The 27,520-nt window shown below is 41.6% G+C and overlaps 1 protein-coding gene across 1 annotated transcript in view; it reads right to left on the bottom strand.

Annotated features, from left to right (window-relative positions):
• Positions 1–27,520, bottom strand: part of LOC126449172 (CLIP-associating protein 1-like) — a 246,609-nt gene that overhangs the window by 195,833 nt on the left and 23,256 nt on the right. The window contains 1 exon segment of the mRNA XM_050091014.1: positions 2,108–2,154. Within this exon segment, the coding sequence (XP_049946971.1) occupies positions 2,108–2,154 (47 nt within the window).

The raw sequence follows: 27,520 nt of genomic DNA, 5'->3' as shown, positions 1-27,520 counted from the left end.
CAGTGCTAACAAACAAGCAACACTGTGTGAAACAACCATGGAAATCAATGTGGGATGTATGATGAACGTTAGGACAGTGCGGTAAGATGTGGCATTAATGGGCTATGGCAGCAGATGACTGACATGTGTGCCTTTGCTAGCAGCACATCAAGCTACAGCACTTTTCCTGGGCTTGTGACCTATCAGTTGGACCCCAGACGACTTGAAAACCATGGCCTGGTCAGATGAGTCCCAATTTCAGTTGGTAAGAGTTGATGGTAGGGTCTGAGTGTGATGCAGAGTCTGTGAAGCCATGGACCCATGTTGTCAACAAGGCACTGTGCAAGCTACTGTTGGCTCCATAACGGTGTGGGCTGTGTTTACAGGGAACAGACTGGGCCCTCTGGTCCTACTGAACCAATCATTCAATGGAAATGCTATGTTCGGCTACTTGGAGACTATTTGCAGCCATTCTTGGATTTCTTGTTCCGAAACAGCAATGCACAATGTCACCGGGCCACTATTGTTCGTAACTGATTTGAAGAACATTCTGGACAATTCAAACGAATAATTTGGCCACACAGATCGCCCACCATGAATTCCATCAAACATTTACAGGCCATAATCAAAAGGTTGGTACACAAAATTCTATACTGGCAACATTTTCGCAGTTATGGACAGCTATGGGGGGCAGCGTGGCTCAATATTTCTGCAGGGGCTTCCAATGGTTTGTTGAGTCCATGTCATGTCAAGTTTCTGCACTACACCAGGCAAAAGCAGGTCTGCCATGATATTAGGAGATATCCCATGATTTTTGTCACCTCAGTATATTACCAACAACTGAGGTGGTGTGAAGAAGAAACAATTGTGCTGACAGATTAATCAGTGTTACCAAAGGAAAGGATTATTGGTCAGAAGAGTTGTGTAAATTTTTAAATCAATGATCACTGAAGACTGTGCACACTGAGAATGGCACAATAAAACACAATACTACAATTAAAGGCAGTGTAGGCACGTATGTCACATAGGTAGCACAAACCACCTGAGAACACTGAAGTGTGTCAGAACAACTGATACAGTTACAGGCACTGCTTGGTGTCCTTTTCTGCGAAGAGACTGGTCTGTTCGCCACCTAATTTTTCCGGCTTCCTTTGTCCTAGATAGTAAAGTTCTAATTCAAATTGTTAAACCATAAAAGACACATATTTATTCCAAGCTTTGTGGTTGGCAACTCCAATAGATGTGCGTTCAGCACCCAATGCCCAGTTACGCAGTTTGTTATCCATTTACAATGCTGCATTCTATTCCATTTCATCATTACAGAGCCTTTGTACTGACAATGGTAGTGTCACTCCTCCTAGAGTGCTCTGGTATTATGTTCCAGCAGAATAATGACTGATATCATGTCACTCCAACTGTCTAAGACAGACTTTTTGATCAGCAGATGCCGCTCCTTCCTTATTGATGACATTCACTTGATAGATGTCCCCCATATGACAGAATCAGTCTCCACACATGACCTATGGAATCACATCATAGCAACTTGGAAGTCACAGGACAACAAGGGAGCATACATATTTTAAAATCCCATGATACCCTATGAAAAACTTCTTGTTGCTACAACAGGTTCAATAACAACCAGTTCTCTTGGTAAAAATTTGTGAAGTAGTAATGAAAATAAATGTCTTGTCATTAACAATCTGTATATTAAGTGATTTTTTACTGGTTCCATTATTCTAAAGCAACACTTTTCTTTAACAGCTGTGGAATTTATAAGTGAACTAGTTATCCAGCACAGGTTGGGGCGCAGGGTACCCAAGTAATGAAAATTTAGAATGAGATAATTTTTCCCACGGGATTTGCAGTTCAACCGGCAATCGAATAGTTTTGCATACAAATGAACACAGACTTTAAAACATGACCAAATAAAGTTATCAGCAGGCAGATAGAAACATCAGGTTAAATCCACTCAATCCTTAACTGAGCAACTTCAGTGTAAATCACTGACAAAAAAGCACATGAGTTGGAACATTTCAGGAGAGAGGAAAAATACCTTGTTAACATTATTAGATTACTAAATGTTGGAAGTTGGGAGTGAAACTTTTTGTAAAAAAATTGTTATACTTACGATAGCACCAGCATCTCCATCAGGTTCATCAAAGGACCTTGCAGAATCTGAAAAATGAATTTATTATCAGTCTAACAGCTGCAAAATTGTCAGCAGACTATCCCCCCAATTTCTTTATTGTTAATAGCATTGTTTCTCATCACAAGCACATGCTAAGGATCTAAGATACAGTCAAGTCCTCATTCAGCCTGTAGCTGAATCTACAACAGCAAATATTGTAAAATGCAATCCTCTAAACAGCAGCATAACAAGTTCAGTTGCAAACAAGCACCAATAAGAATCCCCCACCTAGAACAGAAAGCCTAACATCAGCAGGTCAGAGCATCTTCCTTGCAGCAGTACGTACAATATAAGCACACTGTGAATTTCATCTGATGCTACTTTATCTTTCACAAAGAGTCACATCCTCCTATTGGCAATATTTTTTTCCAGACCAACAATGAGCTAATCATATTTAACACAGATGCCATACTGTGTCCATAAAACATTTCAACATTCACACATGGCCCAATAGGCATCTCAATGAAATCATTTGCTTGTCCTTTTGTGAATGGAGACTCCTCATAATACTCTGGACCATTTTATTTCCAGGGAACAACTGATGAATGGTCACTCACAACACTAATGGAATCAATGGAGAAATTCCACCACTAGTAATTCAATACACCCCAGAGTCCCCAGGATTATATTATGTTCTGCACTGGACATAGTAAGCTTCTTTTCAATATGATCAGTGCTTTCATTTTAAAGTGCTCATATACACATCAAAAAAAGTTTTTAATGGGCTCGGTTCTGAGAGTTCCAGAACCTGTACAGAAAATTGGAATAGAGATCAACAGAAACATCATTTCCGCCATTTTTAGTGCTCATGAGAACCACACGTTGCATGTTGTACCACCATACAGGAAGACCTTCAGAGGAGATGGTCCAGATTGCTGTACACACTGGCACCTGTAATACCCAGCATCAAATCCTTTTGCATTGATGCATGTCTGTATTCATCATGGTATACTATCCACTAGTTCATAAAGGCACTGTTCGTCCAGATTGTCCCACTCCTCAACAGCGATTCAGCATAGATCCCTCAGAGTTGTTGTTTGGTCATGTCGTCCATAAACAGCCCTTTTCAATCTATCACAGGCATGTTTGATAGGGTTCATGTCTGGAGAACATGCCGGCCACTCTAGTGAAGCGATGTCGTTATCCTGAAGGAAGTCATTCACAAGATGTGTATGATGGGGGCGCAAATTATCGTCCATGAAGACGAATGCCTCGCCAATATGCTGCCGATACAGTTGCACTGTCGGTTGAAGGATGGCACACACATATCGTACAACTATTATGGCGCCTTCCATGACCACCAGCAGCGTATGTCAGCCCCACATAATGCCATCCCGAAAAAGCAGGGAACCTCCATCTTGCTGCACTCGCTGGACAGTGTGCCTAAGGCGTTCAGCCTGATTGGGTTGCCTCCAAACACGTCTCTGATGATTTGATGATTGTCTGGTTGAAGGCATATGCGATACTCATTTGTGAAGAGAATGTGATGCCAATCCTGATCGGTCCATTCGGCATGTTGTTGGGCCCATCTGTACTGTGCTGCATGGGGTCATGGTTGCAAAGATGGACCTCACAATGGACGTCAGGAGTGAAGTTGCGCATCATGCAGCCTATCGCGTACAGTTTCAGTCATAACACAACGTACTGTGGCTGCAAGAAAGCATTATTCAACATGGCGGCGTTGCTGTCAGGGCTCCTCTGATACATCATCTGTAGGTAGTGCTCATCCACTGCAGTAGTAGCCCTTGGGTGGCCTGAGCAAGGCATGTCATCGACAGTTTCTGTCTCTCTGTATCTCCTCCACGTCCAAACAACACCGCTTTTATTCACTCCGGGATGCCTGAACACTTCCCTTGTCGAGAGCCCTTCCTGGCACAAAGTAACGATGTGAACACGATCATCCTGCAGTATTGACCGTCTAGGCTTGGTTGAACTGCAGACAACACGAGCCGTGCACCTCCTTCCTGGTGGACTGACTGGAACTGATCGACTGTCTGACCCCCTCCGTCTAATAGGCACTGCTCATGCAAGGTTGTTTACATCTTTGGACAGGTTTAGTGACATCTCTGAACAGTCAAAGCGACTTTGTCTGTGATACGATATCCACAGTCAATGTCTATCTTCAGGAGTTCTGGGAACTGGTGTGATGCAAAACTTTCTTTGATGTGTGTATAACATAACACAAATAAGTATATAACACAAATAAGTTTAAGAAAGACATCTGCCATTGATAATTTACCGCTTGCCAGTAAATTGGTAAATGCTGTCAGTCTCCTCGATAACCAGTTACTCACATTGTGAGTTACCTGCATATAAATCCAAAACTGCTTTGGTCAAATTGCAAGAGATCTCACTGTTCTTGAATATTACAATATTATGAAACGGAAAGTTTCTACTCATGTAGCAATTTTCCTTTTCATAATATTATTACACTCCATCCTGGATTTTCCATTGTTTGTTCTTGAATATTCATGCATAAACACTCTAAAGGGCAGAATACAGATTCAACACTACACATAGAGCCGAAAGAATGCAGCTAGCATTTTGTGTCATGAAGAATTGCTATTGCATGGTTAATGGCTAATGGCTCACACCATCTTGGCTAAGATACAAACAGGACTTCTCCGGAAAGTGAATGAACTCATATTCAATTGAGAATATTGGACCTATCAACCTAATGAAATACATGTGTCATCTTTAGATTATAGCAGTATATTCATGTTCTGTCTAATCTATTCCCAACCTGTCACTCAGTCACTCATGAACCATACCTCAGTCTTCATAGTCCTTGCAAGCACAGAAGGTCTCTCACTAAACCCGGGACCAAAAAAACTAGCAAAACATCAAAAGTGAAGGGGTCAGCTGTTTTCATCATCACATTAATATGTGAGAATAAGGCAACTGAAACTGATGTTAAGTCTCTTCTAAAGAAAATTACAAATAATAATACCTAGTCATATCTCCAGTCAGGTAAACTGACAAGCAATAGCAGTATGGTAGAATGTTGAAAAATCACCAGCAAACAAGGCTTATTCCAAAGCACTCCTCACCTACAAGAATATGATATGGTGTGATGGCAAAATAGATAATCAAAAAATTATTTCACTGAGTAAACTGTTGTCCTGAGTAAAATGTACACCTCCAACTTTATATGGGGTGGTGGTGGTGGTGGTGACTAACCTATGGAAATCATATACTTTTTCTCTCAATCAAAGACAAAACACTCATACAGTGTCAGTGCAGGAAAGCCTCCGATATACTCTCCTCCCACGCAATATTATTATGATAGGTAATTACATAATCCAAAGAAATATCTGCAAAGATTAATGGTGTTCCTTGGTGGCACTCTGCAATGCACCTGATTCTCTTTATTCACATAGCCATACCTACTTGAAGACATTTAATCTTATGATGGCTTCAGAGGGAAACTTTAAATGTGCTAAGACAGGAAAGCTGTAATGTCCCTTGAGGACATAGGTAAAACGTTGATTTCTACAACATCTTACGCACCTGAGCCATATCTGCTGGTAAGGCAGATTATAACCCTGAACAGAAAACATTTAGTTGTATACCTCGAAGGTGTTTAATGCGAAGTGTATAACTGTGACAATTCAAATGTACCAGCTGTTGGTACAACTATTAATACATTTGTATTTCTTGCCTCAGCAGCTTTCAGGTACATTTTCATTAAGGATATTCACTATTTTCTCAGTCACTGTAATTGTCAGTGTTTACTTTTTATGATATTATGTGTGTGTGTGTGTGTGTGTGTGTGTGTGTGTGTGTGTGTGTGTGTGTGTGTGTGTGTGTGTGCGTGTGTGTGTGTGTGTGTGTGTGTGTGTGTGTGTGTGTGAGAGAGAGAGAGAGAGAGAGAGAGAGAGAGAGAGAGAGAGAGAGAGAATGTGCTAACTGCTCAGTCCTGTTTAAATGCCTTTTGACGACTCACTGCCTCTACAGTCAGTGAGCTGTTACTTTTGCTCCTTAAATTATTTACATTCTACTAGAGATTTTCATTGTCATATATATTATTCTTCTTTCCAGACCAAAATGTTATTCTGTTGCCTGTGGACAGACCACTACATTACAGGACAGGCTACATGTGAAGGTTTGTATGTGAAGACTTTGTTGAAGGATGCAATCTGAAACTTATGAGAATTTTTACATTCTTGATCACACACTTCCGTGATATACATTATAGCTGTGTCTATCATCTACTGCTGCAACTTTCAACATTAAGCAACTATCAGGAACAGTGTAAGGGCTTCGGTTTCCAATTATAAATTTAATTACCCTCAAAGATGCTAGTTAACAAAAATAAAGAGAGCAATGTAGATAATGAACAATCGTGTGCACTGTTTACACTGTGTGGCACATTATCACTGCCACTTTCATCAGACTGTAGCAGAGATGCAAGGGTTCTTACACAGCAGAATACAGTCATAAGCTTTAAGGGTGTAAATTCCAAAATAGGTTGCAAACGATGCAACAGAAAGGTATCCTTTCCCACAACAGCAGCAACTTGAATGTCAACAGGGTGCTAAAACACAAGAACTTCTTGCAAAACTGAGAATTAAGTTTGGCCTTACCCAATTTATTTCTCTTCTGAAATGTTGAAGAAATCAAACAAAGGCATTTTTTGTTCTTTGATTTAGCAGGGAGAATCTATACAATGTTTCTAAACAACCTTGACAAAGAGGAATATTGTGGTCACTATGTGATTTAAGAATGTGCCTCACTTTCTCAGTCTTTCCCTCACATTAATGCACAGACAACATTGGAGTCCTTTCATTCATTTATAACAAAACAGTCTTCAAACACAGTGAGCCGATTATGTAGTAGTTATTTTTTGTGGCTCACTTCTGGGACCTAGTCTGAGACAGTATATAGAGTCAAATAACACATCTATCAATATTCACATCTCACAGATGTGGTATGATTGAGAGGAGGAGCAGTGATCCCAAGAGGAACAGCAGAAGAATAGATTTATATGGAGAATGTAACATGGTTAACCTTGTCATTCAATATGTAATGAAGTGATACACAGGGTTAGTCTAAACTCTACCATGGTTGTCTGCTGAGTGTTTTTATATACGGAACCTTGTTAGAGAGTAATGAGCTATGCCTGTCATCCTAAAATCCTTAGTGACACCACTGTGTGCAGAATGCCTGCACACCAGTGCAAACACATTTAAAATAGAATGTATATTGTGTTGGTAAAATACAAAATGTTTCCTTTGACTCGGGGTTCATTCTGTTCACAAAACATGTTGTACAGCAAGTTACTGTCTTACATGGTTAAGACTCCCACGAGACTGAAAAAAGCCAGCTCTGCATACGTAAACCAATCCATCTTGTATCACTACATATACACAACTAAAACTAATTAATAAACAAAACCCAAAACAACACTGATCAGTTCAAATTGAAATTTGGTAGTGAGGTGGAAATAACTGTTTTGTAAATAGCAAGTACCAAGAATCAATGGAAATATTTTCTTTACAAACCAATACACATTCTACATCACATGTATCATTCTAAATCACATAAACTGTGTTCTGATAATCTCAGTATTTTATAAAGTTCTGACAGCTATGTGGCACATGATGTTATTTTTTAGCAATACAATAACCAACAAAAACAACATAAGCTGTCCTAAAGCAACTGATTGGATGAAGAGTGATGAGTATCATTACCGCCTTACGTGCCTTGCATCTCATTCTTACCAGTGGACTATTCTCACACAACTGGGATATAAGGTACAAACACAAAAGCACAAGTATGTATTTTGCATTAACTGTCTCATTTCCTTCAAGCACATCCATCATACATTCCTATGATGTTTATATCAAAATTTTAAAGGATGAACCAAAACAGGAAAGCTGGAGATAAGATTTTTGAAAGTTGGGAACAGTAGGACTTTCATTCTATAGAACAGCTAACAAATGGCAGTATGAGGTGTAAATGTAATACACACAAGAGGAGTTGTGAAGATGGCTGCTCCATTGACGCTATGTGTAATGGAGACATTTTGTGTAGTTAAGGCATAAACCTGCTGAAACACATCACAGGATGTAATTGCCGCAACGTGATTCATGCATGGTACACTCAGTCTACAAGCTGCAACACTTCTGTGGCAGAAATACCAGATACCGGAAGTGATCCAGACAGTAGTGAACATACAAATAAAAAAGTCAGAATGTAGTAGCAAAGGAAATCATCACACATGGTGACAGTACAGTCCAAAAGCATGCTGCAATCTGAAGAAAGTATTGTATTAAATTCTTAAAAATCAAGTTTGGGTTGAAAAAAGTAAAACCTAAATTGTAACTATTTTCCCTAGTTTCTTGTATTTTCTAGTTATCTACAATGTGCAGGGCATTTTGAACTCAAAATAATCAAGTGACAATCTAACATTTATTGACAACAATTTCTAATAAAATCTTATGTTCCTCAAATTTAGACATGTGCAATTGTTCCCTATGGTCTATGCCCCATTAGTGAGATACACCTCCATTGCCCAGAAACTCATCACAGGCAAAAGGAAAAAGCTTCTAAACTAGATGAGTGCTTAAATTGTTGGCCACATCAGTACTTATTCCAAAACTGTATTTCACAATGAAGAGATTGTTTCTAAATGCCTTCACTTTTCTGAACAAATAAACTGCAGTATCAATTAATGTACTGATATACTTTTCAGTAAAATGTTTCATGCACTGCTGTTTCACTTTTTCTCGGTCATTTAATAAACACGAAATGTTGATATTCTCATAAACACGATATGTTGCTATTCTCATAAATAGGATGTGTTGCTATTCTCATAAACACTAAATGTTGCTTTTCTCAGTCCCGATTTCAGCTCTTTTCTTGTCTCATATATTCCTGGTTACTATGTTTTGAGTTATGCTGTTCATAACTACTATAAATGTTGCACAGATTTGGTCCACTAACAATGTCACTAGATACTGAACAGATTATTTGATTTCTTTGTTCATAGCAAATATACTCCAACCCCCATTAATCTTGGAAATAGTGATGTTAGTCATCAATTCTGTGAGGCCACAGAACAAGACTGTTGATGCAACCCCTCTCCCCGCAGTTTCTCTCATACAATGTTCCACTTATTAACCACAGTCAAGTCCAAATCCAAAAGCAGGATCATCAATGAAGTACAACACTTCACACTGAAAGCACATTGATTAGACACCAACACAAAGACAGATCAGAACTGCCTCCAGCATGTAGTATGTTCTTAGTTACATGAACATCAAATATTGTAGAATATGCATGGATTAAAAACATAAAAATTTTCAAGAACCTACTAGACATGATAAACAAATATTTGATAGTGATTGGAATTGAATTAGTGACCCACAGGACATCAGCTGGCAATGTTAACGTCTACTCCACGCAGGATGCAGCACAGTTCATGGCATTGCTCCCTCTGCTGGAGAAACGGTGATCTGCTGTTTCAGAAGTTCTCACTGGAGCCAATAACAGCACCCTAGATCTAGATCTTATCACTAGTCCTCTGTATGGCAGCTCTGGAGGATCCTCAGTTTCAGATCACATTGTCACATCCTCTCCACTACGATAAGTGTTGAAGGTAATCTCTCCCATTGTCACTTTGTGATCTTTGAGTAGGCTTTCAGTTTCCTTAAACAATGAGCAACCATTGTTGATCTGTGCCTCAGAACTGTAGCAGCACTTCATACAAAAATATGGAGATGTCTCTGTACTTTTGTCTTCTTGGTGAACGGTCATAACCCTGAACTTCGTACATGACATCTGGCAAGGGACGAAGGATATGATACCATACAAAGTAGCATTTTAGTAACATTTCCGACAGTCCCACTTTCCACACTAGCCTAAAAGTACATAGCAAGTTTCCCAGGCTATACATCATGGCTGTTGCATGGTGTTATAGCTCTCTTCATCATTCCACAGGGCATCCAAGGACTGTATGGGAGCAAGCTGCCTTGCTTCTTTGGTCCTGGTAATGAAGCATTTCACAAAGTCATCCCGAGTATCACTGGTTAAAACAAGAACAGTATATCACTTGTCACTTAGGCTTCACAAGTATGGAGCAGAAAGAATGGTGTGAAGCCTGTAGTGTCTTGCCTTGCTGTTTTATGTGCAAATGTCGTTATGAGCAGTATCCTTATCTCAAGCTCTCTATTCATTGAGAACATATTTGCCAATGTCTTATTAAAGCATTTCCTGAGGACATTTGGCTGTAAGTGGTAGGTAGTTCTCATCCTGTGATTCATGTTACAACACGAAATTATTTCTTATACTAGTCTCGAGTGGAAAACTTTCCCATGATCAGAGATCAAATCTGTGCTTTAAAATGATGTCTTTTACAAGGAACCTTGCAATTCCATGAGCTCTGGCAGTCAGCACAGCTTTCGTGACAGTATAGATGGTGAGGCAGTCAGTGCAAGACTATTATTCGTCATTTCCCCTTAAAAGACTTGGGGAACCTCCCTAAGAGGTCGCTTCCAATCCGGTTGAATGGCGCTACTGTAGACAGAAATGATACCAGATTCCCTGGAGGTAACTGCAGCATTTGCTTCTAATGTTGGCATTCATGGAGTGGCTCACATAGTGCCTAATGGATCAGTAGAGAGCTGGCCAGTGATATCAGTATCTGATTCTGTTTAGAGTCTTCACGAATCCCTGGTGAATGGATGTTGGCATGTCATGCAAATACTTCAAGCTAGCTGTCCATATATGAACTGGGATGAGAAGCAACAATTTCTGCTCCACTGGATCACAGTTCCTCTTATACAATGTTTCATTTACTAATTTGTGTCTCCTTTGGTACAGTCCTCTACCTTTGAGGTTTCTATAGTTAGCAAAGCTGGATCTTCCCCCTGTTCAACAGCAACATCACTTAATAGTAGTGATGACTGATATTTATCCGTGCTGCTGCGTTGCTTCACAGGATTCCTTGACAGGCAGCTGGTGGACTCGTGTTTGCATCTGATTTTGTATACCACTGTGACATTACACTCCTGAAATAGTGCCCATCTCACCTGCTGACCCAATAAATCCTTCACACTCGTCAGCCAGCATAGAGAATGCTGGTTCGTCACAATGATGAATTGTTTGTAAAATATATATGGCCGGAACTTGCTGATGGTCCAAACAACTGCACAACACTCTTTATCAGTTGTAGAGCAGTTCCTTTTGGTCTTGGAGAGTACTCCATATGCATAGTCTATCATCTTTTCAGCACCTTACTGCATTTACACTAGAACTGTACCTATTCCATTAATGCTAGTGTTGGTGTGAAGTTATTCAGCCGGCGACACCCTATACAAGCACTGGCTAATTTGTTTCTGATCCCTGGTCTTGATGTAGTATTTTGCCATGTGCCATATGGTATTTCTTTTCTCCACTCTAGATCAGAAAACATCCAAACTTGACACACAATGGCTAACATTTGTCAACGTTGTTCCTCTGTTAGGCCAGATCCTATTGGTAGTTCAACAGCAGTGTCCTCCACTGCATAGTTTGTTAATAGCAGCAAAGCATGATTCTTTGTCAATGGTGCAGAGCTGAATATCGTTGACTGGTTTGGCTGTTTCTTCGCACATACCTTTAGGGATGAGTTGTCACTACTTGTGACAATCAGTGATCCACCAACATTGTTCTTAACCACAGGCAAGGTTTATGACTGCCGCTGGAATATAGGTTTCTTCTGTGAATCTGAGCAGCTGCTTGCAATCAACAAAAGCTTCACTGTTTAACTGAGGATATAGATTCACGACTGGAATGTATCCATTAATGATGGTGAGATAACAATGTCTTCGATGGCGAACAACCACCCAAGCAATCTTTGTTGCAGTTTCATCAATCTGGAGCTCTACGTCTTTCAGAGTCAATGGCTGCTTGTGATGTCTGCAAGAAGTCTGATCCAGAGTAACATTATGAGGAGATTCTATTAAAACAACACTCAAAGGGTTGTGTTCCATTATTACATTACTAACAGTTATTATAGCAACAGAGGTTCCTGTCAGTTGGATGTATTTCCCATTTGTGGCCCTCAGCACAGTCACTTATGTATTAAGAAATACAATCATCTTTAGCTGTCAATTATAAGCAGTCACCATTATGAAAAAATAAGCCTGAGTCGACTAGTACCCAGATAGGCTGGCCGTTAATGACACCAATGAGATTTCCTGTCATCTTGGTAACGGTCAATCACAGAGAGTTTTCTCCGAGGTGGCCTCACCTCTGTAAGTGGTTGCCTTGCTTAAGTTTTCCTGAGGTCAGTGGCAAGACAAGCAGATGCCATCTCTGTACAGTGATGGGGAATGGCTATGACATGTTAAGGAGCAACCTCATCCAGGGTGTGATGAAAAGGCTTCATCCCACAGGTTGACTATAATCATCTGCAGCTGACTGGTGTGAATACGACTGTTGAGATGGTTGACGTCTTGTGACACAATGGTCATTGAACACTCATCATCTTTTCTCTGCAGTAGTGTACAAGTCTGTGGCATCCACAGTGGAAATACACTGGTCAGGAGTTTGTTGTACCTGCATTGGCTGGATGCTGGGTGGTTGTTTGATGGTTGCAGCATACGCCTGAGTTTGCCGAGTTCACTCTTCACAGCAGTAACACATCACTTCCATAACATCCATACAACGTCATGTTCCATGAATGGACTTTTCATGATTATTCTGAAGGAAGTGTCATTGAAAGGAATGTTCACTTTACTTAACTTTTTTATTTACCTGCCAATCTTAAAGTTGACCTCGTCGTCTTACTTTCAGGATATAACTTGGGTCTCCAGGTTTGGCTGTACAATAAAATATACTATTCCCAGGTTTGTCAAGTTGATGGTTTGTTGGAGGTCAAATAAAGTAGTTTTTTCACTAAATCTTCTGTATTCAAAAATTCGTAGAAACTAGTTCACAAGAAGCTTTTCAAAAGGTTCCACAAGAGACTTTTTTCCACCAACATATGTTGCTACTTTATACAACCATCTTTCCAGCACTCCATCATACAAGCACTCTTCCCACCAGATGCTAACAAGTAGCAGTACAGAGAAGACATCTGAGGCAAAGAAATTTAAATGATTTACATCATTGTCAAAGATGTTGTTTCGATTACCTGGTTTATAATTTAACATATTTTGGTAACACAGAGTTACAGATTTTAATACAAAAGCTTTAAAAATCATTCAACAGTTCAGTATAAAATAATACATTTTAGTTAACACAGTTTTGTACGAACTTTTTTACTTATAAATGAAATTACTGATACCCACTGCTATCAATGTCTGAAGAATATGTATCAGGCTTGACTGCATCACTTGGCACATTTGATTGGCAGTGGAAATTGGTGCTAAAGATAGATACACCTCTTGCTCAGTGTTCTTTATTACCTCGTGGCATATGGGATAGAAATTCATGGCTGCTATCTCTCGCTTATTCAGTCAGACAGTTCAGGCTGCACATAAACTGCTGTACCTCTTCTGTCACTACCTAAAATAGGAGTGAGCCGAGGTCATGGTGGTCTTCTGCAATGGCCATAGGGACTAAATTCAGGGGTTCATCATAGCTCTTTCGTCCAGCTCTATTCTGTAGCATTGTTTTGATGTGCTGGCATCACTGGATGAATTCCTCTGTTGATGCGACATGCTTTACCAGGAAAACTTTGTACATAGCTTCTGCACATCTTTTCATAAAATATGATATTTTGTGGAGTTCTGTCATATTCCAGTTCACAATGTGACGTAGGTCCAAAACATGCTACATGTAGGACTACATAATTTTCCCATGACACTGAACTCTGTTCATTTGTTGTTCTGCTAGGCAGACTGACTGCAAATGTTTTCTTCAGTTCAGCCTGGAATTTGTCTAAGCTATCAAGTTTCTCTTCGTTGTTCTCGAGCTACACCTGGACTGTATCTTCCACATAAAAGTACACATCTGGCAAACACATCATGTCATCCCTCCTGTTGTATTTGGTAACTCAGTCGAATCTTTTCAACCATTTCGTCAAGTCCTTACCAGCGTCCCTGGAAGACACTGATAGAGGCTTGATGTGCAGGTGACTTACTGCTGTTTTGGAATTCAGTGTACAGATCTTAGGAACAATGTACTGCTTGTATTCCGATTCCTATCCATGCATGCAATGGCTTTTACATCGCCTAGTTAGGGAGACAGTGATGTAGATGTTTTGAAATACCGGGTGTCTCCACCAAACAATGTCACATTGTAAACCACAATCATGTCGAAATCCAAACACAGGGTTGTCAGTGAAGTACACATTTACCATTGAAAGCACATTTATTATGGACACCACATACACACAGAACAGAGCTACCTCCTAAACAGACAGTGCTGCTACTCACACAAACACAAAATATTTGGGAACATGATAACATTACACACATAAGTAATTCTGAGACTCTTCTAGAAATCATAAAAACTAAATAACAAATATTTGCTGGTGATTAGATTTGAACTGGTGACCCACAGCATAGCACACCACTCAGCAACACCAACTGCTACTCCACATTGCATGCAGGACAATGCAGCATTGTTATCAGTTTTGGTTTAATAAGACTGAGCTACAAACTCTTCTTTGCCCAGCCTTAATCTGCCACCATTTAATCTATATCCTTTTACGCAAATGAACTATCATATGTGGAGCAAAGATGTGATTTATTTTTCTTAACCCAAATGAAGATGAATTTAACTACAGTTTCCACATCATCGTGACATACTCCTTTCTCCTAATAATGGCAGAATTTTCCATTTACTACCAGCACTAGGTTTTGATAAAGGCATGGTCAACATAAAGGGCTAGAATAAATCAATGATCATTATGTAGAATACAACAATGTAACCTCTCAATAAAAATTAATATGTTTCTTTATCACTAACATACTGCATATTCAACAACTACATCAATTAATAAATGTAATATAAATAAAAACCAAACCAATCATACTAAATATGGAATATGATTGTCTTTCATACCCACTCTACTGACTACACTTTTTCTTCAGAGATTTTTATATTGCCATATTACTGAAAGAGGCACTGAAATTATTTCCAATTCAATGAAGAGTTGAAAAAGCAGTGCTTGAATGGATCCCATTCAATTCAGTGAAGAGTTGGAAAAGTAGTGCTTGAGTGGATCCCACCACAATGAAAATACTTCTTTACTTTCTTTTAAAATCTCTTCACTTGCAAATCAATGTACTGATGCAATGCTACACAATAAGGGGACCACACCAAGGAGTGAATTACATAATATCCACATGCAATAAAGTGTCAAACAGAATATAACTTACGTATTAAATGTAGCAACTGAAGTATATAACTCATCTAAAAGTAAGGCTTTTGTTGCCTTTTACTGTAAACCAGATGCTAGGAAAAAACTGAAGCATTAGCAGGATTGATCAGCTGATTGTGTTTTGAGAAACATAGCTGCCAAAATGGGATATGCCGATTCCACATACATTGCCAACTGGATGGCAGTGACCTGTTCATTAGCAGCTTTGCACATTGACCTTACTTATTCAGCCACATTTGTACCTCAGTCTGCATACAAGAGAATAAAACAGGAAAAACTACTACTGTTACATTGGAGGTTTTGCTTGTTGCTTCTTCTGGAAGTGGCTTCTTCCTCACTTTTCATGACACCCTACAAGCTCACATGCCGTTTTTATTAGGGGCTTCATACAACATATTACATACGCTTCAGGTTTTTGTAATATAGTGCGTAATACATCATAGATTCCAACATTTATAAGGTACTTTCATATCTTAAATGGCACAAATTGATTGAAAGCACACTGGTGGGGAAAACTTAAGGGTGAAAGTAACTTTTGCATGATGTGTCACTGTCAAGTAATATAGCTCCATGAAACTTAGGCCATACATAGCAAGTACTGCTACAGTAGAGAAGGTAGCTGAAATAAACATGAAATGAGATGAGCAGAAATAACACTAATTCCAAGACAATAATTACACTGAATTCACCACAACTGGTGACAGTCCCCTGAGCATTCTAAAGGTGGGACATGGTTCTTAATACGGTGTGTGACCATCACGGATAGCGATGCTTGCTCTGCAGCATGCTCCGATGCTGGCCACAAAGTTCGTAAGGACTTCTTGCAGTAGAGTGTTCCATTCCTCCACTAGCACAGCTGACAATTGCTGAATGGTTGTTGGTGCACATGGAAGTGCTGAAATACATCTCTCCAACACATCCAACAGAGCTCAGTGGGGAAGGGGAATGCCAGTCCATTCACCAAATATCCTCTTGTTCAAAGCCCATCTCCAGAAGCAGTTTCCGCATAGCCTGTTTGGCCAGCCTGTCTGCAAGTTCATTGCCTGGGATGCCGACGTGTCCTGGGGTCCAGACAAACACCAAGGAACGACTGGACCATTCCAGGGTATAGATGGACTCCGGGATGGTAACTACCAAAGGATGGCGATGGCGAGGGTACACCATTGAGGTGTACATGAATGGACCTCGAGGAGAGGTGGTAAAGGCAAGGGCTCCAGTTCAGTCAGAAGCGATCGCACATGAACTGCAGTCGTTAGCCCTGATCTGGGCCGCCTATGCAGGAGGTGAACCGTCGTGGTGGTGAAAACAAGACAGTAACTAGGATGGTCAGGAGAGCTATGAATGTGTGCAACGTAACTGGCGAGCAGTTGTGCAAATCGAATCTTCAATGGAGGGACTCCAGCTTCCACCAGTACGCTGGTCACCAGACTCGCCCTAAAAGCTCCTGTCACTAGGAAAACTCCACAATGGTGTAAAGGGTCGAGCAACCGCAATACTGAGGGCACCGCCGAACCATAAATCACACTCCCATAGTCAAGGCGGGATTGAACATGGGCTCTGTAGAGCTGCAGCAGCATGGAGCAATCTGCACCCCAGTAGGTGTTGCTCAGGCAGCGTAGGGCATTGAGGTGCTTCCAACACTTCCATTTAAGCTGACGAAAATGAGGAAACCAAGTCAAACGAGTGTCAAAAACCAGACCTAAGAATCGATGACAGTTAGTGGATCGTCATTAAGGGAAAGTTTTGGTTCTGGATGAATGGTACGATGCTGACAGAAATGCATGACACACATCTTCACGACTGAAAACTGGAAGCCATGGGCTAGATCCCAGGACTGCGCCCTGTGGATGCCTAGCTGTAGGTACCACTCAGCAACACCTGTACTGATGGAGCAGTACGAAATGCAGAAGTCGTCTGCATAGAGAGAATGTGAGACAGATGGCCCTACAGCTGCTGCTAGACCGTTAATGGCCACTAAAAATAGACATACACTCAATACAGAGCCCTGCGAGACTCCATTCTCCTGGATATGGGGGGAACTATGAGAGGCACCAAGTTGGACACGGAAAGTATGGAGTGACAGGAAATTTTGGATAAAAATCGGGAGCGGGCCTTGGAGACCCCACTCCTATAATCTGGCAAGGATATGATGTTGCCAGGTGGTGTCATACACATTTCGTAAATCAAAAGAGACGGCACCCAGGTGTTGGCATCTGGAAAAGCCTGTTCAGATGGCAGACTCGAGGGACACAAGATTGTCAGTGGTAGAAAGACCCTGACAGAAGCCGCTATGACATGGAGCCAGTAGGCCACGTGACTAACCACCGACATGCCATACGTTCCAGCAGCATGGAAAGAACATTGGTGAGGCTGATGGGCTAATAGCTATCCACATCAAGCGGATTTTTACTGGGTTTGAGCACTGGAATGATGGTGCTCTCCCGCCATTGCGATGAAAAGACGCCGTCGCACCAGATCCGGTTGAAGATGATGAGGAGATGTCACTTGTAGTCAGATGAGAGATGTTAAATCGTCTGACTGTGGATCCGATCTGGCCCAGGAGCTGTGTTGGGGCAATGTGCAAGGTCACTGACGAGCTCCCACTCTGTAAATGGGGCGTTATAAGATTCACTGTGGCATGTAGTGAAAGAGAGGACTTTCCTTTCCAGCCGCTGCTTAAGAGTGTGAAAGGCTGAGGGGTAATTCTCCGATGCAGAGGCTCAAGCATGGTGCTCACCAAAGTGCTCGGCAATCACGTTTGCGTCAGTAGAGAACATGTCATTTATGTTAACACCGGGAACACCTGTTGGGGGTGTGGTACCCGAAAACACGTTTTATCTTTGCCCAGACTTGGGAAGGTGACGTATGGCACCCAATGGTCGAGACGTATCTCTCCCAATACTCCTGCTTCTGTCATCAGACAGGTTGGCAAACGCAAGCATGGAGCCGTTTAAAGGCTATGAGGTGCTCCAAGGAAGGGTGACCCACTGTAGAGCTCGCCAACGCTCCTGAATAGCTTCAGCGACTTTCGGTGACCACGAAGGGACTGCCTTTCCCGGGGGGGGCACCCTAAAGAGCGAGGGATCACGCTTTCCGCCGCAGAAACGATTGTTGTAGTCACCTGCTCAACCATCACATCGACGTTACCACGTTGGGGAGATTCAACAGTGGCAGCAGATGTGAAAGTTTCCCAGTCCGCCTTGTTTAATGCCCATCTGGGCATGCGTCCATGGGCCTGACACCGGGGCAGTGACAGGAAGCGGTCACTACCACACAGGTTGTCATGTGCTCTCCAGTGGACAAATGGGAGAAGTCCTGGGCTTCAAAATGATAAATCAATGGCCGAGTAACTGCCATGAGCCACACTTAAGTGTGTGGCGGCCCCAGTGTTTAAGAGGCAGAAGTCGAACTGAGACAGTAAAGTTTTGACATCTCTGCCTCAGCCAGTAAGCATGGTGCCACCCAACAAAGGGTTATGAGAGTTAAAATCTCCCAAAAGTAGGAAGGTTTAGGGAGTTGAGCAATCAGTGCAGCCAATGTGTTGTGGGGTACTGCACCATCTGGAGGAAGATATACATTGCAGACAGTTATTCCCCACATTGTCCTTATCCTAACAGCAACAACTTCAAGAGGGGTTTGAAGGGGCACCGTTTCACTACCAAGTTTAGGACATAAACGCAAACTCCATCTGACACTCGATTATAGTCACTACGGTTCCTGTAATATCCCTTATAGCCACGGAGGGCAGGTGTCCGCATTGCTGGGAACCAGGTTTTCCTGGAGGGCAATGCAGAAAGCAGGTGTAAAGCTTAACAGCTGCCGTAGCTCAGCCAGGCGGTGGAAAAATTCGCCGCAATTCCACTGGAGGATGACGTTATCGTGAGACTGGGAAGACGTGGAACATTCAATGAGGCATTTTATGCCTCAGAGTCACCCGCTGCCACCGACTTTTTGCCTGAGTAGTCTATATCCATTGTCTCTGAAGGTCCGGCGAGATCTAAGTCCTCAGCAGATGCCATAATCTCCACCTCATCCTCAGACGCAGAACTTGTAGGGCTTCTTTGATTCAGTCTCCGGGACTAAGGAGGACCATGAAGCCCTATGACCAGCTACCTGTGGCTGCTTCAGCCACTAGCAGGTGTCCACTTTGCCACTGGTAGGAACCTGGGAAGGTTCCCGTACCCAAGGGACCCCTTCCTAGAGAGAGGAGCCGAAGAAGACTTATAATTCTCTGGCTCAGAAGTGGGGACTGATGTCCCCAACGGTTGGGTGGGTGGGTGGGTGGGGGTGGATGTGCTGCTCCCGAAGTAGGTGGTGCAGGAGCAACTGCGAGGGAAATGCCCCCACCATCAAGGGGCCAGATGTAGTCTTATGGCTCTGAGAGCTGACTGGAATTGGTGCAACAGATGGGGCTTTAACAGTAGTTATAGGAGCAGCATAAAATGTTGTCACACACACGGAATGGAGCCTTTCAAATTTCCTTTTAGCCTCAGTGTAGGTCAGTCAGTCCAGGGTCTTGTATTCCATTATTTTCCTTTCCTTCTCTAGGATCCTACAGCCCAGCGAGCAAGGGGAATGGTGCTCTCCGCAGTTGACACAGATGAAAGATGGGGCACACCGAATATCGGGATGGGACGAACAACCACAATCTCAACATATGAGGCTGGTGAAGTACAGTGGGAAGACCTATGGCCAAATGTCCAGCACTTAAAGCACTGCATCGGGGGAGGGATATATGGCTTGACATCACAATGATAGACCATCACCTTCACCTTCTCAGGTAATGTGTCACCCTCGAAAGCCAAGATGAAGGCACCGGTGGTAACCTGATTATCCCTTGGACCCGGTGGACGCGCCGGACGAAATGGACACCTCGTTGCTCTAAGTTGGCGCACAGCTCGTCATCGGACCATAAAAGAAGATCCTTGGACCATATTTAAGCTCTTATGGGGTATGACAGTAACAGAAACATTCCCCAGTTTGTCACAAGCGAGTAATGCCCGTAACTTGGCAGAGGAGGCTGTTTTTATCAAGACTGACCCAGACCACATTTTGGACAAGCCCTCCACCTCCCCAAACTTGTCCTCTAAATGCTCTACAAAGAACTGAGGGTTCATGGACACACAGGATTCCACATCAGCTCACATACATACTAGGTACCAGGGAGAATAGGATTCGCTGCCATCCTTAGCCTGGCGTTCCTCCCATGGTGTGGCCTGGGAGGGGAATGATTTTGGGTCGTACTTCTGTGCATTGAATTGAGCCTGTGAAAGCTTAGAGACTGCTGGTGTTTGATCACCAGCAAAAGACGATGTACTCCGTTTCATCGCGTGTCATCAGTGTGGTCAGGGGGCTACAACCAACAGGGTACATGGCGGCCCCACCACAACGGACTAGCTACCGTGCTGGATATGAGGTGCAAGGAAGTCTATGGTCACTGTCAGTGCAGAAAGCGACAGTGCATAGTGCATGGTGGAAAATGCACCCAGGAAGGTGTCCTCGCCCCAGAGATGGAGAACGAGGGGGACTGCAATGTGACGATGAGAAAGTGGGCTAAAGATCTCAATGCAAGGTGGACACGATGCACCATGTAAGGCGCCCTTCCCCCCAATGGGCTCGCTCTTTGGGAAAATTTAGAAGATGGAGGTCAAACCCTATCGGGTAGCATCACATAAAGACCGAAACGTGAGACTCCTTTTAGTCACCTCTTACGACAGGCAGGAATACCTCGGGCCTATTCTAACCACCGGACCCGCAGGGGGATTTCCCATTTGAGTTCCCGAAGCATCTACTTAACACTAGCATGTTGTTCGAACCTACGAGTAACATAGTAGTCCATCCCTGAACTACTTTGATGTCTTCCTTTTGTTTTCAACTCTTCCAGTGTTTCTCTACACCACAGATGCTTGTTCCTACCAAATCAGTGCATGCATTGAGACCACACTAGGTGCAACGCCATGCTGATATGTGGGCTCTTACTGCCAAATTCTTTGTAAATTCGAGTCCAATTTGTAATCTGTAATTGCCACAATAAGATCACATAATCTCTCAACCTGGGAAGTCTTGTATCTTTTCCTTCTCTAGGTGCTTCACCTTTTTTTGTCAGGCAGTGTATTTTCACTGCAGATAGAGGTTCAAACCATCTGTTCCAGATAATTTTTTAAGAAAGATGTTGTAAAACATTGTTTGTTATTTTACTTCACCTGTCACTTATAATTTTTTTTTATCTCATTGTCTTTCCTGGTGAGAAGTTCTCAACTCCAGTTAGGTGGAAGCTCATTTCAGTGCCTGTCACTTCCATCATCTTTTGGCAGTCAAGGTGACTTCTGTGTCATCCTTACATAGTTGGTACTAGGGATTGGCGTATCTGCTACCAGTGCCTTGGTGCAGCTGAGATGACAAAGAGGGTAGGATCTGTAACTGAGCATGCTGGAAATGACATCAGTCTTCCACGTATACCCTTGCAGCAGTACTAGGAGGGAATGGAGAGCACCCAAGCACAAAGTACACAGAGACAAAACAGTGCCATCTCCATACAAGAAGATGATGCAAGTGGTGTTCTTGTAAACAGCACACTTTTTTTTCTGAGATATCATCAAGCTGCAGACCTGAGAACTTTGTATTACAGGTTTATAATTCTCCCTAAAACTTTTATGGAGTGGCTAAAATTTTCTTCAATTATTATGGCACACCTTGGGTACAGTGTGTTAACTGTAAGATGGCAGAGTTGTGAGGGGAGTGCGGGGAGAGGAGGAGGCAAGCGTTGACTGGCGAAGGGAGAGGAGCCGTTGGGGAGGGGACAAGGCGCGTCTACCAGCTGCAGTGCTGGCACTACAAATTGCGCGTCATGCTTACACAAAAGCAGACGAAAGGCTTGGAAGTAAAACTCGCTTTAAATGTTGTTCGTAAACAAAACTGAAATTGTCATGTACATTAAAATCTATATATGTCTACTATGCGCTCCCCCATGTAGTGACCCCAACGACACTTTCTTCACGTAAGTCACCCTTCCTCTGCCAACATTTATTAAACGTTATATTATTATCAATCCACGATTCATCAAGATAAAATATTTCTCTGTCTGCTTCCCTGAAGTTCTTCATGTCAACAATGAAACAAGATTGCCAGTGCACAATGTCTGGACGTTCTAACAACACATTCCTCTTGTTTTCCACCTTACGCCATATGAATCCCATAGACAAAAGTACTTTTCTCAGTGAGACAATGCTCCACTTCCAGCCTATTTTGTCGTGCAAAACTGGAAGCAGTGTTCGCAGGCTCGGCACAATCTTCCGCACTGAAAAAAATTCCGCTATCATGTCGTGAATGACACGCTGGTTGAAATCATCGATCATTACTTCGATTTCTCCACTTCTTTTCCTAAGTTAAAAGAGAGAGAAAGATTTATAAGAAAATGCCTTCTGCACTGCATGTATTTTTTTGAATTTGGAAATGTACTGTAATATGAATGTGTTTCGAAATAATACAATAACCAGTGGTGTTTCCATACAAAGAAATACAGTAGCTAGGAAAAATGAAATATAAGGTAATTCGGACGAATTAGGGAGCTCCTTCAAAGTGATCGCGAACAAAAGATCTGAAATGGAAACTCAACTTTTCTTGCCAGGCGTTTGTGGTGATATGCCAGGATGATTCTTGGAAAACTGTTTGAATCTTCCAATGCTATGCATGCTTTGTCCTGTGTATGTAGCAGCTCTCACTGAAGATTTGTAAATGGGGTGAAGCAATTTTTTCTGCTCCCTTTCGCAGCATTCAATCGCACGCAATATAATTTTGTGAGCATCGCTACGTAATACTGATTTACTTCTAACCGTAGGCCTACCAGTAGGGGTTGTTGGCGACTCCCAAGATGGGCCAGCAACTGCCTCTTCACTCATTTTGATAATGTTTAGCACAACTGCACAATAAAAACACGCAGAACAGTACAGTGCAAAGCAATAATGAAGCAGACGACAATGGCAACCTTGTACAACACAGTCAGCTACGTAATGTTGGCAGCAGTCGAAGCTGCGTGCCTACCGAAGCCTCCCGACGTTTACCGACTTCTACCGATTCAGGACTAGGGAGAGGTCTGCCATCTAAACGTTTACACACTGTACATATGTGCCAGTGAACTGAAGTTCTATTTGAAGTTCTTAGTTCTGCCAATGAGTCCAAATGGAAACTACAACTTGTATCCTGCTTCACATGCTGACTCAATTCCTAGCTCAATTAACTTAAGATTCTTGTCTGGTGCTATAAATATACCACCTCCCAATTCATGGAGATTTTCGGCACTGTAGACAGAAAATTCATTAGGAAATCACACTTCAAGGACACAAAAGCACCTGGCAGAGGCCCTTGCTTTGATCAGTAAATGTATACAAGTGAAGAAAGGCAACTGTGCGTAAGAACTTTAATAATCTGGCTTTAAAAGTAACTTCCTTTAGTCTGTCCAAATATAAAGGATATGGTCATCTTTAGTAGATACGGAACTGATCTGATCCACTCTTGGGTGCAACACTACTTTCTGCCACATATAGTTTGGCACGACTGATATTTGCTCAGATCCATAATGGTTTTGATGCCTATGAACAGCTAGGCAAGTATGCTGGTTGGTAATGGTCAACAGTGACAATGACTGTGGAATACAAAGAACTTCTACAAATACTGAACCAGAAAAAAAGTGTTACCTAACTTAAAAGTGGTGACTCACCAAAACCACAGTCAATGTGAAATCTGGCAAATGATATAGACAACAAAAGCATGCTATGTTTGTTGTTCTTTCCGTGTCTCAGCCTAGTCACATTTATAGACACATTAATCAGTTGAAAATATAAAAATCAGTGCAGTGTTCTCCATCCACTTCTTTCGACATCCTACCAACTGTTTCAATGATTGGCTTAGAAAATTCATTTATGGAGCTATTCAAGAATGTTATGGTCTTACATCTTCATTCTAAAGACTGCAAAAGACAACTATCAGATGATGCATACCTGGAATAGAGGCATCTCCAATAGCATGAGGTTATCATGCAAGGAGTCCTATCATCTGGACTCACATTGGAAGCAACTGAGAAAATACCTTAATTTTTATCCACATCATGCGATAATTCATCATATGGACTTCTTAATATGACCACTGACAACAATTCTTTAGCAATTCACACAGTAAAGCTGAGTCAAAGTGTGAAATCCTCAGCAGTGCAGCTGAACACACATAACGTGACACATCCAGTCATGCACATTGTTCAAAAAGTCATTTTCCTGTACATAGGCCAATTCACCCTATTGGGCACCTATTTTAGAGCAACCCTTTCAGCAAATCTGTCTCATATCTGAATTATTCTGATGTAGTGGTTAATCAAGTGAAGTTTATCTCCTACTTCATATTAAACAGTGTCCATAATGCAGAACAACAAACACATCCGCTCAGTGTTTCAGAAGGAAAGGCCAGTATTATGGTAGAATGGCCATTTGAAGCACAGACGTTCACGCAGACATTTGTTAAATTTTGAATTCTTCTCACTAGATATTTTGATGGAATGAACAACGAGAAACAATTGCTCACTTAACCACCCAATATATTTCTGTTGAGTAATTTACTCAAGAGCACTGTTTTAACATTCACAGTTTACAAGCTTTTTTTATTATTTATATTTTAAACTGTCAGTCTTGGAAACAGCCTGTCAAATGTGTGTATGCTTAAAGTTTACAATCAACTTTAAATAATTCACAATAAAAGAACAAAAAGCAACTATCACCTTCAGTGTACTTTTCTACTCCCAGTACATGTCACAACACTCGTCTCGCTGCTTCACTATGCACCTTTATGAGGGTAGTAGTTATAATGATGCAACCTAACACTTTATCTCGCACAAAGCATCTCACTGATAAACAGAAAGTATCTGATATGAAATAGTAATAAACATAAGAAAATTGTTTGATGATGATAAAAATTTTCAAGCATTTACCTCAGGAACCATTAAATATACAGCATATGTTTATACAAACATTTTTGCTGCAAAGGACTATTTATGTTATCTCCTTGAAAATTTATCTTCTCTCCTGATAAATGTGCCCTCTACTGTACTCATAAGATATAATTATACCTTCTATCTATATAATGGCGATGCCGCATTTCTCGACAATAGTGCACCACATGTCCCAGACATCCACAGTGGAAACATACTGGTTGGTTATCCTGGATCCTCTGGATGTCAGTCTTCCTTGGTGCCCAAACAGGTTTCTCATGTGGAATTGTAGGAACGTAACTCCACCTGGATCTAGACTTTTTTATCATTTTAAAGGGAAATGAAGGACAAGAAATTGGGTTCAATGTCTGTTCCACTTCCTCCCTTATGACCTCTTGAAGCGTCTTGGTTTTTTGCTCGCCATGCAATCCAAGTGCCTTCTGAACTTCCTCTCTCACTATCTGGCAAAGAACACTTGTGAAATCAGTTGCTTCCTCCATCACAGACATCGATACAAAGTTTGGAAGCCGTTCAAACTTTTTGTGTGTAATTCTTTTTGGATGCATTGTCTTGATATACTGGGACCATTTTATGAAGTCGTCTGCTGTCGAAATCTCCTTCAGGATTACGGCTTGATACATGTCCTCAGCAACACTCTTTATGAAATGTGCAACCTTATCTTCCTCCTTCATTCTAGGATCCACCATTTTACACAGCTCCAGGACGTCTTGAATGCAGGATGCTGTAGTTTCTTCTGGACGCTGTGACCTGCACTTTAATTTATCTTCAGCCTTCCACTTCTGTCATTGTGTGTTGCCGAAATAATTGCGCAGTTCCACCTGGAATACTTCCCAGCTTGTGAACTACTACTCGTTGTTCTCATGCCATTGCTTGGCAGTGCCCTCCAAGTAGAAAAATATGTTAGCCAAACACACGGTGTCATCCCATTTGTTAAATATGACTATATGCTCATAAACCTTCAGCCACTTGTTTGGATCTTGGCCATCATCACCAGAGAACCTGGAAGGATGTCTCGTGGTGGCACACAGTTGCTGTCATCATAACGTCTTCTTCTTCTGTCTCCGATACATTGCGGTCTGTTGTATATGGCTCGAACTCACGTTTCTCGCCACATAAACGGTGGCTCTGTCGTGACATGATGGGAGCCACTGTGTTGTCAATAATGTGCACTATCACAAGTTCCAATACCCAGAGTCTCCACCAGAATAATGTCATGTAGAACAAGGTGTAATTAGATGAATGACGAACACTAACTTCACTTAACGAAGGTATATTCAGCACTTGCACATACAAGAGTGCGGAGCAAACTGCCTTCGGCCAGAACACACAGAGTATATACACAGCTACAGAACATTCCAGTACAACGATACTTGACATTTGAAGATACTTCTAGAACATACTCGAACCGAATATAGAAATTAAAATTGTACAGTGCAGGTGAGTTTTGCAAGCTACAGAGAATGTTATTGAAATAAGTGTAACAACTAGGTTGGATACTACAGCCATAGGAATTTGAGAAAGAATGAATATTCAGGTAAAACAAAACAAATTACTGTAATGCAATTGTGGATAGCACACGAGCAGGGCTCAGGCAACAACAGCTGGTCAGACAGTTGGTGCCAGTCTGTGTCAAGCTGAGCATAGAAACTGATAGCCCACATTCCATTTCATTCTCTTTGTCAGCAACTACTTTTAAAAAAGTAGTGTCTGCAACATCGTGTAGCCTAAAAGAAAATTTTTAGTTTTATTATAGATGTGGAATATGCTACAAAGTGGTTGTATGAAAGGTAAATGAAGAAGCACAGTATTTTGAGCCGTCACCTTCACTGGGGTTACTGCTTAAAACACCCAAAACAACATGTGAAAGACAAGACCAGTGTGGGCATGTGTTTTCACCTGACTTACACACCAATGGATTGTTTCTCATTGTCTATGCCAGAGAATAAAAATAAAAAACAACAGATTAATCAATACAGTGGGCCAATAATAGTCAAGGAAGATAACACAAGTTGAGAGTGAACAGTGTATGGGGTAAAGTGGA

The sequence above is a fragment of the Schistocerca serialis genome, unplaced genomic scaffold, assembly GCF_023864345.2.
Source record: "Schistocerca serialis cubense isolate TAMUIC-IGC-003099 unplaced genomic scaffold, iqSchSeri2.2 HiC_scaffold_711, whole genome shotgun sequence".
Taxonomy (NCBI): domain Eukaryota; kingdom Metazoa; phylum Arthropoda; class Insecta; order Orthoptera; family Acrididae; genus Schistocerca; species Schistocerca serialis.
The sequence above is the reverse complement of the archived record's forward strand: the minus strand, read 5'-3'. Positions and strand labels throughout refer to the sequence as shown.